Raw genomic sequence first — 13,607 nt, 5'->3', positions numbered from 1 at the left:
TTTCCAGAATAGCACAATATGCAGTAGACATATGAGAACAGCTTATTGTTTGTTCAAACTGTTACTGCATTATTTACAGAAGTTTTTTATTCCAGTGCTGGTTAAATTCATTTCCTGTAGAGGTGTCCTGAAATGATTTGTTCATAGCAATATTTTTTTTGTAATGAGCAGCTGTTTTAAAGGTGAAGTAGTGCTAGGAGCTGATTAGACAGTGAGGAGCGATACGAGCACTAGTTTTGTTTTTGAACCATTTAATGCTGCTCTTAAGGGGGTGATTGAGTTAGTATAAGGCCTCAAGAAAAAGTGGTAGTATTACACTTGGATTTCAAAGAACTAGTGATAGAATTGGCTGTGATAATGCTGTGTCATAGATACTCACTTTGCAGTTATGAAAATAAACACTGATCCACTGTTTCTCTTGTGCTTGAGTAATGCTGCAGTCCTTGGTTGGTTTGCTGGGCTGTCAGCCTCAATAAACCACATGCAGACTCTTTCTGGGCTTGTAAAGCTGCTGATGGAAGCATGCCCTGTGCTTCAGTGCACAGTGTTCAGATTTCTGGAAGTGAATTATCTGCAAAATAATTTTTTCTCCTTCCCCTGAATTCTGGTTCAACTTCAGCACACAAATGATTCCTTATTTGCTGGCTAAGAAAAGCAGATAAACATAACTGATAGCAAGGCTGAAGGAAGAGCTGGACAATTTTATTATTAAACCTCGAACACTTTAAACCATTTTAGATGTCTGGGGCTAAAGAAGCTGCCTCCAATGATATCTGATTTATTTTAATCTAGAATTCAACTTCTTCAGCTAAAGTACATTAAAAATCCAATTGCTACAACACCTGGATAGTAAAATACTTAAATAATTACAAATAACTGCCTAATAATAAAATTGTGAAATAATTATAGTAATGGTTTGATCCTGGCATAATTAGTTTTGGGATGCTGAGATGCTTTCTAAATTTCCCAATCTTACTGTTCTCAGATGGAGTCATTTTATGTATAGTATTCAATTTCTTTTCAGTCTTTAAGAAAAGGAGTTGAATTTTGAAAATTATTTGCCAGTTCTTGTACATCCTTGGAAAGTGTCTAAATACAATACAGAAGGAGCATAAGGAAATAATGAATGATCCTTGGAAGGAAACTCTGAATATTTCATCCTCCCTGCTTTCTTTAGGAAGAAGCAATGATGGGAAACAGTTGCCATCTGTTCTGTGCATAGTTTTTAGCTAAACTACTTGAAAAAAATAAGATCTACTGACATTAGTAAGTGTGTTTTCTATGACTGTTTGTGTAAAGAAACTTGGATACAGTATCCTCCTGTTTGTCAGGGTGCCAGTAAGAGTTTGCTGTCGGTCTCCTGTGTTGTAAAAGATGCCTTTACAGTCTTTGAATTATAAATAAGCAAATTGCAGACAGACTGTCTGGATGCTACAGTTTTAATGTGTTTTTCCAAAGCAGTTTTGTGCGGTCACCACTGAAAGCTCTCTGTTATGAAAATGAAACCTTTATGTAGAACGATGTGTTAATTAAAATCTGTGTGTTCAAACAGGGCTTACTCAGGAAACTTAGGCTTGCGAGAGTTTTTCAGAAGTTGTTTGACTTCTGAATTGTTTTTTACTTGAATCAGAAGAGTTGTCACCACTGGACTTAAATTGCTTTCATTAAAAATTCCATTTTATGTATAGCCTTGCAAAGCTTCCAACATGTTAAATTTACTAAGATCAAACCTCTGAACTTCTGCACGTTGTGTACTAAGGACATAGAACTGCAAGAAAGTATTTTCCTAAAACTTTAGCATCCCCTTTCTGAAATAACTGAAGTATTTTCAGCAAGCTTAATGAGATTTCACTAGAAGAAATCAAATTTATTTTAAGGGGATTTTTTTTTGCTGGTAGTTTACTGCTCTTGATGAATAATAGCCAGTGAGAATAATCTTCTTTGCTTTAGGAAGTATAAATAAAGTCGAATATAAATATCTCTAATTCGAGATTTTTCTCCTTGGAGGTTTAAACTAATTTAACCCTGCGAAATCACACTCTTCTATCTTTAAAATCTGTATTTCAGCAGAACAGTGTTGGTAATAGTCTGTACAGGAGTATTATGCTATGTAAATTACATACTTTGTGTTATTTAGGCTTTTTGTCTTTCTAGGTCAGTAGCTTTCTTTAATGTTTTCCAGTTTATTTCAGGTGAAATCGAAGCCCTCATTATTCTTGGTGCTTTTTAAGTTAGCATGGATGTCAGCCAGGATGCCTGAATTTTACTGGACTCCTCCATGAGGAGGGAGAGCTGGAGAATATCCTTCTGTGGGTACATGACACGGGTTTCTTTGCATCCTGGTATGGAGAGTCTGCTTGAGCTGGAGACACTCTAATTTCATTATCTCACGCACATACTTCCCCTCATGTCAGATCAGGATTTTAAGTCCTTGCTGCCCCAGTTCCATAGGAATGTAGGCTATAATCTTGTAAATCTGCTAATAGAGGTGTGCTTGAAAAATAGGGAAGGACTGCAGCCTGTACTGAAAGTCAGGGGCAATGGGTGCTGTTGGAGAACAAGCTGCAGGGAGGTGGTACCTCTCTGCTTGTCTTGTGTTGGGGGCAAGGAGGTGTGTGGGATTGTGAGGACAGGAAATCAGGAGCACAGCTGAAGCAACTCAAGAAGGATGATTCTCCCATCTCTTCCGAAATTTTGAGGAGATGCTATGGTGATACTTTTTAATCATGACCTCTAGGTCTCCAGTTAGAAATTAAATGACAACTTTGTGATGATGTATAGGGGAAATGATGAATTACAATGGTAATTTGCTCGGTTGTGCAGATTCTTTCTGTCATGTGCCTTCTAGCTGTAGATCGTTATGCTTGATCATTGTTAATGCAAGAGGTGTCCATGGTTGAGAGGCATGAAGGGAAAACTTCAATATACGTTGAAGATGAGGAAGTTGAATGTCAAAACCGGAAAATAAGGTGTCACTGAGAGAGAATGGGGTTTATATTTATCACAGCTCGACAAATCTTGACTTCCCGTGACCTCAGTTGTTTGGAATATTGTTTGGCTTGATTGTGTTTGTCCTGGATAAGCTGATGGGAAACTTGTGCTCTGAACTGGTGTCCAGTCCAGCTTTTTCTTGAGCTACAATCAGCAGTCCTGAAATGATACTTACATGACAGAATGCAGTCTTCTCATTGGTCACAGGAAAAAAAATCGTGTAATATATAAAAATAGTGTAATTTCTCTCACCATGGATTGTTTCATGTGATGATAGTTACCAACGATGTGGTTTTAAATGTTAATTTTGTTCAAGTGTTTCTTTTGGTCTTGGTTGCTTACAGCATTTCAAACCTTTACGGAGTCATCAAATAAAGTTTAACATTTATTTTTGCAGGTTGGATTTTTATACAAAGAAAAAAATACATTTTATTTCTCAGAGTTAAGAAATTTTTTTTTAGAAAAAATTTAAAGGATTCACGTGATTTCAAAGGTAATTGGATAACCTTTGCTTAAGAATAGATATTAGTAAATGGCAGGAAGGTATTACATCTTCAGCTAATCCAGGTGTAAATTGGTTTTGGCTTTGAGCAGGTGACACTGACATTACAGCATTTAACACTCTCTACAGCAGTGCCTGATGCTGCCATCATTGCTGCATTGACTTGGAATGTGGAAAATACCATCACCCCACAAACAGCTCCCTGCTGCAAAACCTGGGTGAGCACATGAATGTGGCCAAGAACTTTCCTTGTCATCTTGCATATCTTGCTTGAGGAAGCTGCTGTAATAAGAGCATCCCTGCTGACAGGTTCTGAAGCTGCCATGATGAATCTGCAAGACAGTGTGTAGAAGCAGAGCTTATAGCAAATCCATTGCAGTAAAAAACCATCATCTTGATTTTGATAAGACTTGTGAAAAAGCAGTGTATATGCTCGACATCAGATTTTAAAATTGCAAAATATATAAAAGTTCCCTCGAGATAATCAAGATGTGTGCTGTTAATTTTGACTGTAAATAAAAACAGAAGGATCATTTTAAGCCGCCTCTTCTTCTTCACCCTCTCAAGGGAATCTCAACTTGCCCATGAAGTTCTTTGAGATATCACCTCCATTATTCAAGTCAGGGACTTTATGAACTACACAGCTATATGTGCAGAAGATGCAAAGTTGATATTAACTCTGCATGCTCTAGCAAATTCTGTAACTTAAACAAGTATTCTGCAAATGGAAAATTTTGTTCTTGCTTAATTTCTGTGTTTGTTTACTGAGTACTTTTGCTAAAACCATTTACTTTCTCTTCTTCTTTTTAACAGCTTGGTTGGTCAGGGTTTTTTTAGGAAGAATCATAATGCAGATTTTCTCAATTTATAAGGAAAGAGCAACCCTTAGCTGAGAGCTAACTTAATTGGAGTTATGTTGTCCATATCTGATAGGAGTTTCAGCTGGACTGTGTCAAATCTCTCAAAGCATTAATCTGAATTCTTTTAAAGTAGATTATATCTGCTCCAGATGTCTAAAACACATCAGAAGTTTTGTGGAATACTCAGGGTTGATTGAAACAGATTGCTTGGAATATGAGTCTCATAACTGAATATCCATATTGTAAAGTGCCAGCACTGCAAAGGAGGTATAATACTCATCTACTGCACAAGGTTTCCTCCCATGGGAGGGATGTTGAGGGGGCCTATTTCAGGTGGACTACAGTCCACTTATCTGGGAAGAGTAACTCGTAAAACCACAGCGTTGTGGGGATGTATCACAAGAAGCTTCAGCTTAGTCTTGCTGTTACTGCATCATGCTTTTCTTTTTTTTGCTGTTGTCAGAGCAATTTGTTCATTATAATGGAGTTTTAGCACTGTAGGTATTGAATTTTTTAAAGCATCCAATCTTTCCATAGGTACTCGTTTGAAGGCATCTCTCTTTGAAGTACTGTATTGTTTTTTGTAGTTACTGTGGAATCAAATGTGATTGCTTGTGTTGTGTAATTGTCTGTGCAAGTACATACAAAGGGTTTCTGCTTTCTGCTGTTGTTTTCAGGTGGCATTGATTCTTCACAGCCCGTGCACTCAGTGAGCCAGAATGTTCCATTTACCAAGCCTGGAGTTGGAACATCTGCTTCCTCTGCTGTGATGTCGTCAGTAAGGTCACCTGCTCCAAGCCTGTCTTCAAAGCCACCATCTTCACCATCTGTTACACAGTCACCAGAGCTGGCCCTTCAGGAAGGTACTAAAAGGGAATGGGAAGTCGCACTACAGAGTTTGGTTCTATTCCACATGCACACATAAATGCTGGAGGTTTTATTGCTGCTTTTCTGTGTTTGACTGAAGCACATCCCTGGCATCTCATCAGGCTCCCTTAGTGGTGGTGTTTTATGTCACCTAGGTTGTAGCTTCTCCTAGTGCTTGTGTTTGATTTCCTTTGTCCATGTGTTGTTTTTGCCTTGTTTGTCTTGTTGGCAGTCTTATGTGTCTCTTGCTCAAGAAAACTTTCTTTTAGTTCCCTTATTCTAAAAAGCTGCTCACTACTTTAATTTCTTAGACGAAGGTCTTAAAATTAGCTTGTAATTAGTCTGTATTGAAAAATGAAGTGTAAACTAGAAATCTGATAGTTTGTTTGTGGAAACAGTGAGTTTGAGGGTTAAGTTCAAACTGGTAGAATTGTTTTCTTATTCCCTAGCTGTAAGTGCCCATGGAAAGCTGCTGCAAGAATTCTTGTGGAAAAACAGGACTGTTTGTATAAACTCCTTCCTATTCTGATGTTGGCAGCATCTTGACAAAGAATCAAGTGGCTCTTGAGCCTTCTTCAGTTAAATTTAACTTTACACTGATGTTTTGACTTGCCTTTTGATTATTACCTTTCTGTATCCAGTATTCCAAATCTAATTGTCTGTGTGATTGTTTCATTTTGGCCGTATTTTCTCTTAGCAATTTCAGAATTTTAAATTCTTATGGATAAAGAACTCTGCCTCGGGGGTGGAAGTAGGCATTGATTTTGTCCAGAACAATGTGGTATCTCTAGTGTTCAAAGTAATTGGCAACTGCATGGTGTGTGATTGTCACAGTGTATCTTTTTATTCTTAAATTACAGAATCCTCTGACGTAAATAACCGAATCACCCCTTTTCCTCCACTTCCTCCTTTTTCTGGTAGAATGCAGATTACAGGTTGTTTGTCAATCATTTCTATATATATTAGAGGGGAAAAAAAAGTTGCTCATTGCTGTAAAGTCCTATGTACAGTGTATCATTTAAGGAAAATATGTCAGTTTTTGGAACTGTGGCTCCTGCACGGTTTTATGGTTGATTTTGGTGCTAGGTAGAGTTTGTATTGTAGGTGTGCTTGCTAGAAAGAAAGTGTTGCTTCTTTTTTCAAAGATACTGCAAACCAAGTTTTTAATGAGAAAAAGGGTTTTAGTTGTTTGACTGTGATTGCCTTGATGTGCAGTGTGTGTGTTCTGGAAGTGATTACTGTGAAATGTGTGAACACCTGGTACAGCAGCTACAGATCAGGGCAGTGGCTGCTGTACTGCCCTACATTCGAATGCTTCCACTAAGTGAAGGTGAATGCAGTAAGTAGCTGAATGAGCACATTTTAAAAACAACAATATGTTGGCTGTATAAACATAAGTCTGTTGATCTAATTTTGTCTATTTACATGTCATCACACATAAATTTCTATGTTTAGATGATGGTTTTATGAGCATTGGAAGACTTCAAACTCTTTGTTAGTTTCGTTTGAGGAGTCTGAAATAAGTGATGTACTCTTGCTTTTTTATCAACAACTTTTTATCAAAACAGAACACATGTACTGAATGTTTGTCTGGCTTAGAATTCCAAGTATGTTTCTCCTGCAGAGATCAGATGGACTTGGTTTTTTAAAATATTTTTCTAAATTATAGAATACCATTATCTACATGAAAGCATCCTGAAAAAAGTTTGAATTAATTTTTAAAGAGGATTTCATTGTTTTAGTCTCCTCTTGGGGCATTCCTATAAAAATTAAGAAATTCCAATTGTTTACTTGGCTATCTTCTAACAGGACAAAAATATTAGAATATATTGAAGCCTATTTAATCTAACATAACTATTTGTACAAATTTAATATGCACTTTTTGCTTGAAAGGCTTTTATGGTGTGAATGAATGAATTTAAAATGCCTAAATAGTTGGTTTATTTTACAGGCAAATGTAGTGTTGTCCCAATTTATCTTCTGTGTCCTGCCACCTACATTTCTAGGTGTCTGTAAATTATAGTGGGATAAAGCCTTAGAGTGCAATATTGTTACATCACAGGTACACTGCTTGCAGGGTTTAGAAATTTCCAGTCCAAGAAATTTGTGATGATTTAAATTATGTGGTTGAATTTTAGGCCAGATTTGTGGAATAACCTGACTCAAAATAAATAATTATTTCAAAATCGGCTTTTGCAGTTTTAAAAGTGGGAGGTTTTAACACCATTATCAAATCTGTAAAAGATACTGAGAAGAACTGAGTTGTCACAACAGAAAACATCCTTAGGCACGTGATGGCACTTGGAACTGCTGTCTGCAGCCACCCATTTCTGCCCTGAATTGCTTTCTCCCATGTGTTGGCCTGCTGTTAGCATTGCTGGGCAGTGAACTAGAATGGGAGACTTTCCCACCTGACAATGACTTCTTAAACTATGTTATTTTTTAGCCAGATCCGTTCTCAGAAGGTTTGGTTTTTTGGCTGGACAATTGTACTAGCACAGCACAGTCTTAAAGGCAGGAACCTGTAGAATTGTTGGCAATGAAAAGAAATCTGTGCAAGCTCATAAGGCTGGTAAGAATCAAACCAGCCTGGTCTTCACAGCATTCACAGCGACATAATTCACGATTCCTAAACTTCTGTGTTGCTAGCACATTACTTTAATCTCTTTTCTTCCATATTTTTTCTGAACACCTGCATCCTTAATGCATGTGACCAGTAATGAGTAATCCAGTCCTTTTCTCTCATCTGCACATGCTTGGAATTTTTGCATTGGCATGCACTTTCCAGGTAGCCATCCTTTCTTTCTTCTTCTTATCCATGTCCATGATGTCTTTACGCTCTCGCATCTACTTTTGCTTTGGTTCTTGCTGTTACAGTGCAGCCCTTCCTGTCATCCTGACTTTTTTTCCCTTTTACTTGCATGTTAATTATTTTAAGGTAGTTTCTGGGTTTTTTTTTTCCTCTCTTTCACAATAATGCAGCTGTTCTCTTTTATTCCTCAGTAGTTCTCCCAGGCCTGAGAAAAGACTTAGTCTGTTAGTCTGTTGCTCTAGTCTGTTCTTGCACAGATAATGATTTCCTTTTATTCTCCTTCCCAGGTGCATCCAGTAAATTTATAAAAGGTGGGACTAAAAATTACTCAAATTAGCCCTGTATTTTAGCAGTATGGAAAAACTGAAGCACAGAATCTCCTTAGTGGCACTTGGGATGATTTTTTTCATTCATTGTTGTGACTACTCAAATTATGGAAGAATTTGATTGGAATTGTATGAATATTAATGCACTTGATAAAGGAATATAATTGCCCATCTTTTCTTTGCACCAGTCTCTCTATGAAAGTTCACCTTCTCAAGAATGTTGTTTTGCTTTGTTTTCTTTTTACTTCCAGTGTTTGAGTTCATACTCTTCACCTTAATTCTGCTGGGGTTTTTAAAGTGAAATTAAAGTGCTCCTCTTGGATTCAATTGCTAACCCTTTTTGAAAAAGCCATGAAACTAACAGTATTTATAGACCATATTTTAAATAAAATAATGGTTGATTGAAGTCATGGATGGTCATATTATTAGTTGCCAGTATGGTTTCAGATTATACATAACATAACACTTCTGTAATGCTTTATTGTATTAAAATAATGCTACTCCTTGGTGTCACAGTACTTCTACAGAGGGAAGGAACTCCAAATTCCCAAATACTTGAAGAGTTTTGAATACTTAGGATATTTTCTTGCCATACCAGTCCCTTAGATTGATAAGAGAGAAACAGTGATCACTTGCATTTATTTAGGATGTCACTGCCTGACTAAAAGCATATTCAAAATCCTTACTAAGCCTGCCTTGTCAAAAGAGAAATGTAAGCTTTCTTGAAGATGCTGAAAATGCCTCATTAACAAGTAATCTAGGAAATTAACTATAAGCCACTGCTGCATGCTGTACTCTGTTTTGAAATGGTATGTTTGTGTTGCTTTTGTATATTGCTTACGTATGTTTAGAGTAGATGTAAAAGCAAACAAATAAAAACCTAAAAAAACCCTAATAGGTTGTGCTGTGGAGGTGACAGCAGTAATGGTGCAGTGTCACCAGATACTGGAAGTGCGTGGTGTAATCACCTGCATATGAGCCTGGATTTAGGCACTCATGTAAACATAACCCAAATTTTCATGTTTACCTAGCTTTAATTTCACTGATTGTGTTGTGCTCTCTGTATGTGTGTTTGTACTCTTGCATGTGGCAACAGCATTATATTTCATTCATTTCTGACAGAATTCCAAAATGAATTATTCATGTCTTAAAAAGGGGCAGGTATGCCAAGCAAAAGTTAATACTACACATTTTCATAACATAATTTGAATCTAAGTGGAAATAACCCCTTTATTTCTGTGTGTTAATTTATGAAAGTACTCGACTGGACAAACTGGTATTGAAAAGATATGTAGGAAGTCTGTTTGTTTAATTTCCTAATGCACATGCACATATACACATATAAAATTGTCTGCTAACTTCCATGTGCTATGAATACTTTGCTGAACTAGCCCACTAAAAACTGCTTCTAGGGTTGTAGATTTAACTTGTTGCATGCTGGGATTTTCTCTGGAACAGCTGATTTTTCTCACTTTTAATGCAATGATTTGTGACTTTCGTTTCTCGTCTTTCCTGTCTGTCTGACTCTGATGTTTGTGCTTTCCACTTCACAGGCATGCAGTATGGTGGATATGTTAATAATCAAGCTAGCTCTGCACCAGCTCCCTTGTCATCAAGTTCAGATGATGAGGAAGAGGATGAGGAGGATGAGGAAGCAGGTTGGCTTTAGCTTTACACCAGTATCTTGTTCTCTTCCTATTAAAGGTTTTCTCCAGATTTCCATCCCCTGAAACTTTTTCTTCCTTTAAGAGAAAGCATCACTCTGAATCTTAAGCTTGAAATTTCCCCTCTGTTACTAGTGTAGTAAACAAAAAGGACTTCAGTAGTAACCAACAAATAGGTCCTTTTTTTGTCATGTTAATATCAGATGTTTTATGAATCTCACAACTTGCAAGACTCCCATATTTTTAATATTTTGATTTGCAGAGTTTTAACTGAAGATAACTAGCAGTAGAACTTAGACTGATAATTGTTCAGGTTGTGCAACCAGATGCTATTTGTATCATTACATTAAACAGTGTTTACCTTGTTTCTCATTTTATGCATAAGAAACTCATATAATTAAGGCAGTAAACATTGAGAGGTTGTAAGTGTGCTTTTTAGGAGAGTAAATTAATCTGTGCTGTTTTTTTTTCCTTCTTCTAAAGGTGTATGTCTCAATGGTCAGGCACATAGGTTCGGTTTTAATCTGCTTGCTTGGTAGAAAACTTAAAAAGTTTGTTGATTTTTTTTTTAAGAAGTGATTTGTCCTGATTGTTTGAAGTGTTATGTACTTGGTTGCAAGGATTCTGCCTGTGTTTTGTCAGAATAACCTGGTTTTGTGAGTTTAATGTTTCTCACCAGTTTAGTTTCTTCAATTTTGGTAACCTTTTCTTTGGAACTTAAAGAAGTCTTTACTGGCTGCATGAGTGGTAACAGTATAAAAAGCTTCTTGAGATAGACATCAGACTACTACCCTTGTTGACAGATGGAAGTAACAGCACATACCTTGTACTGCTGACTTTTAGTATTGGTTTGGAATAGGAAACTATTGTAGCTTTTTCTTTAATTTTATAATTCATGTTGTCAGGAAAAAAAAAAGGTGCCAGTTTTATTGAAATAATTAAATCATCACCTAGAATACTGTGAAAATAATGTAGTGTACTGATATTAATTCTGTGAAGAATGGAACAAACCAATGATGGCATCCAGGTCATAATTAAGAACAGTGTGTTGGGTTTGCATACCAGGGTTTCTGTCCAATGATGTTGATTGGGTTTTTTTATCAATTGTAACCTCTTTCTCATTACTTTGTTTCCTAAACAAAGTTTCATACTTCTTACCATCATTCTCTGTCAAGTTCTGTACTTCACTAAAACCTGTAGCCTCAGAGGTATCATTGCATTTAAATTTATCTTATGGAAAAGAGTGAAAGGGCACCCAGGTTCAATACAGAGGCAGTCTGATTAATAAGCAGCATCCTGTGTTATGCCCTGTCACCAGGAGCTAATGCAAATCTTAAACAGATTTCAGTAGACAAATTTCTGCCTCAGACTGTCACAGTGGTTTTATGAAGAATAGGTGTTGGAAACCTGGTTGCTTCTATTTGTGTAACTTCTCAATTGTTTTGTTGACCTAACAAAAGTATATTTTGATTTTTCTCTAGTAAGACTTAGCAAAGTTTTAGAAGCCCTGATCCTGGTGAGGGTAAAAAAAGTCATGAATCTTGTTTCCTTTAGCTTCTGGAATAGAAAATAAAATCTTGCAATTACGTTTATTTGTAACCTCCAGGATTTAAAAAAAGAAAATTTACAGTGAAAATCTGAAAACTAAGATTGTGTGAATGTCACAGAATTAAATTTTCCTTTAAATAGTATCTTATTGTTAGTCTTACGGCTTTGTTAAATATCTTTTCTATTTCTTAGTTGAATGCTTTAAAGGCAAAATGCACAAGAATTATCTACACTGTCGGGATGGTGCAGATGGTGTTTCTGTGTCCCAAATGTCAGCGATGTTATGTTTTCATATGCAGGAGTCTCTTTACTTGGAAGTCTAAAATGTTCCACCACTGAAGTTCTCCCTTGAAATACTTTCAGCTTTGCAGTGGGATGTGTGGTCATGGTTGATCCTTCTGAGTAGGACAGTATCAGTGAATCTTTTCCGTCTTTTCTGCCACAAAAATTATATATACAATTTTCGTTTTTTTCTCAATTCTTAAACAGACACTTCCTTTTCTATTGCACTTCATGGCTTGGTGTGTTCTAAAGGGAAGATACCTTTAATCTTCTTGGCCCTTTTTTCTTTGGAAATAAATGTGTGAAATTGCACTGGAAGAGATGTTTTAAAATAATTCTTTGTTTGCCAGATGTTTTACAACAAGATATTTAGAATCTGTGCATAGGTTGAACTAAAAATTAAGCAATCGAGTTTCTTCAGTCCTAGCAACTATGTATGTGCTCATTGTGCTTGTTTATATCTGCCTAGTTAAAATTTGGTACTTATTTTTACAGGGTTACTTTTTACTTAGCTACTTTAGGCTGAGCCAAGAGTAATTGAAGAGTAACTGAACTACCAACTGGAGTTCAGACCTCTTGTTAGTGATAATGGAAAACAGAATCTTTAGACTGAAAGGAGAGCTAGCTGTCAATTAGAATGGTACAGATAGGAGGGAAAATTAAATACTTGTCAGTTTGGCTTGGAGTGGGGATGGTGGATAATCACTCTGAAGATGATGGGAATCTTCTGTTGTTTGCAGTTGTGAAGAAAGTCATGAATGGACTATTTTTAAAATGTGCATGGCCTCAGTTGACATAGTCTAGAAAGAACATTTGGTTTACTAGAAAAGTATCTTTTATTTCAAGAAACAATGTTGGGGGGTTTTTTTGTCTTTTTCCCATTGATCTCTCTTGCTGTTTGTTGGGCATGTGCTTGTTTGTTTTTAGTATCATGCTGATTATACTTGCTCCCTCTCTTCTTTACAGTGGTAGTAGTTTTCAAGTCTTAGGGCAGAAGTGGTGGGGTTTTTTTTTCCCCAGGATCTTTCTTGACAATTTCTTATCCAAGGTTTTAGAAAAAAATATCTCAGTATCTTATTTATCAAAAGCTTACTATTTCTGATGTCCCTAAAATTAAATTATTTTCCTCCCCCAGCACTTGATAGTTCCTCTACTACAAGCAGTGCCTCTCCTGTTCTGAACAATTATGATGCCCTAGAAGGAGGTGGCTATCCAGGTAATCAGTTGGTTTTGAATTGTTTATTTAGGTAATAAATAAATAAATTTATTAGGTAAATTATAAAATTGTTTCTGCTGTTGTTGATTGTTAATTAACAAGTAGATAAAAGGCAGTGCCTATGAAAGGAACGGGGGAAATCATCAGAGGAAACATACGTGCCTTTTAAAATAATTTCTCACAGTTTTAGCAGTGAAGTTCATATAGCCATTTAATAAAACTTCCCTGATTCATAAGTCATATTTTCCATTGTACTATTGAGAGTACTGCTGAAAATACGCTAAGTGTGAAAGCAGCATCTTTTTTCTAGATTATACTGTATGCCTGATTGTGTTGTTGATGTTAGGAGCTAATAATAGTTGCTGACACATCACAGAAGTTTTGGGGGACCAGCAATATCCGCTTGCAGAGATGCTTAGAACAGGTTATTTTCTTTTATTTTTCTTCATTTAAAGAAAATGGCTGCTGTTTTGCTTACTCTTAGCTCTAAAAATTTCAGGATTGTCTGGTTGGTTCTAAATGAACCTACTGGCCAACTA

The 13,607-nt window shown here is 36.4% G+C and overlaps 1 protein-coding gene across 3 annotated transcripts in view; it reads left to right on the top strand.

The window, feature by feature from the left end:
• Nucleotides 1-13,607, top strand: part of SEC24B (SEC24 homolog B, COPII coat complex component) — a 45,126-nt gene that overhangs the window by 9,212 nt on the left and 22,307 nt on the right. The window contains exons 3-5 of one of the 3 annotated variants that reach the window (XM_066186244.1): nucleotides 5,031-5,216; nucleotides 9,912-10,016; nucleotides 12,988-13,068. In XM_066186244.1, coding sequence (XP_066042341.1) covers nucleotides 5,031-5,216; nucleotides 9,912-10,016; nucleotides 12,988-13,068 — 372 coding nt within the window. The remainder of the gene's footprint in view (nucleotides 1-5,030; nucleotides 5,217-9,911; nucleotides 10,017-12,987; nucleotides 13,069-13,607) is intronic. The other 2 variants (XM_066186246.1, XM_066186247.1) reach the window with 2 other exon arrangements.

The sequence above is a fragment of the Chamaea fasciata genome, unplaced genomic scaffold, assembly GCF_029207755.1.
Source record: "Chamaea fasciata isolate MVZ Bird 193981 ecotype frontalis unplaced genomic scaffold, bChaFas1.0.hap1 SCAF_6, whole genome shotgun sequence".
Lineage (NCBI taxonomy): Eukaryota > Metazoa > Chordata > Aves > Passeriformes > Sylviidae > Chamaea > Chamaea fasciata.
The sequence above is the reverse complement of the archived record's forward strand: the minus strand, read 5'-3'. Positions and strand labels throughout refer to the sequence as shown.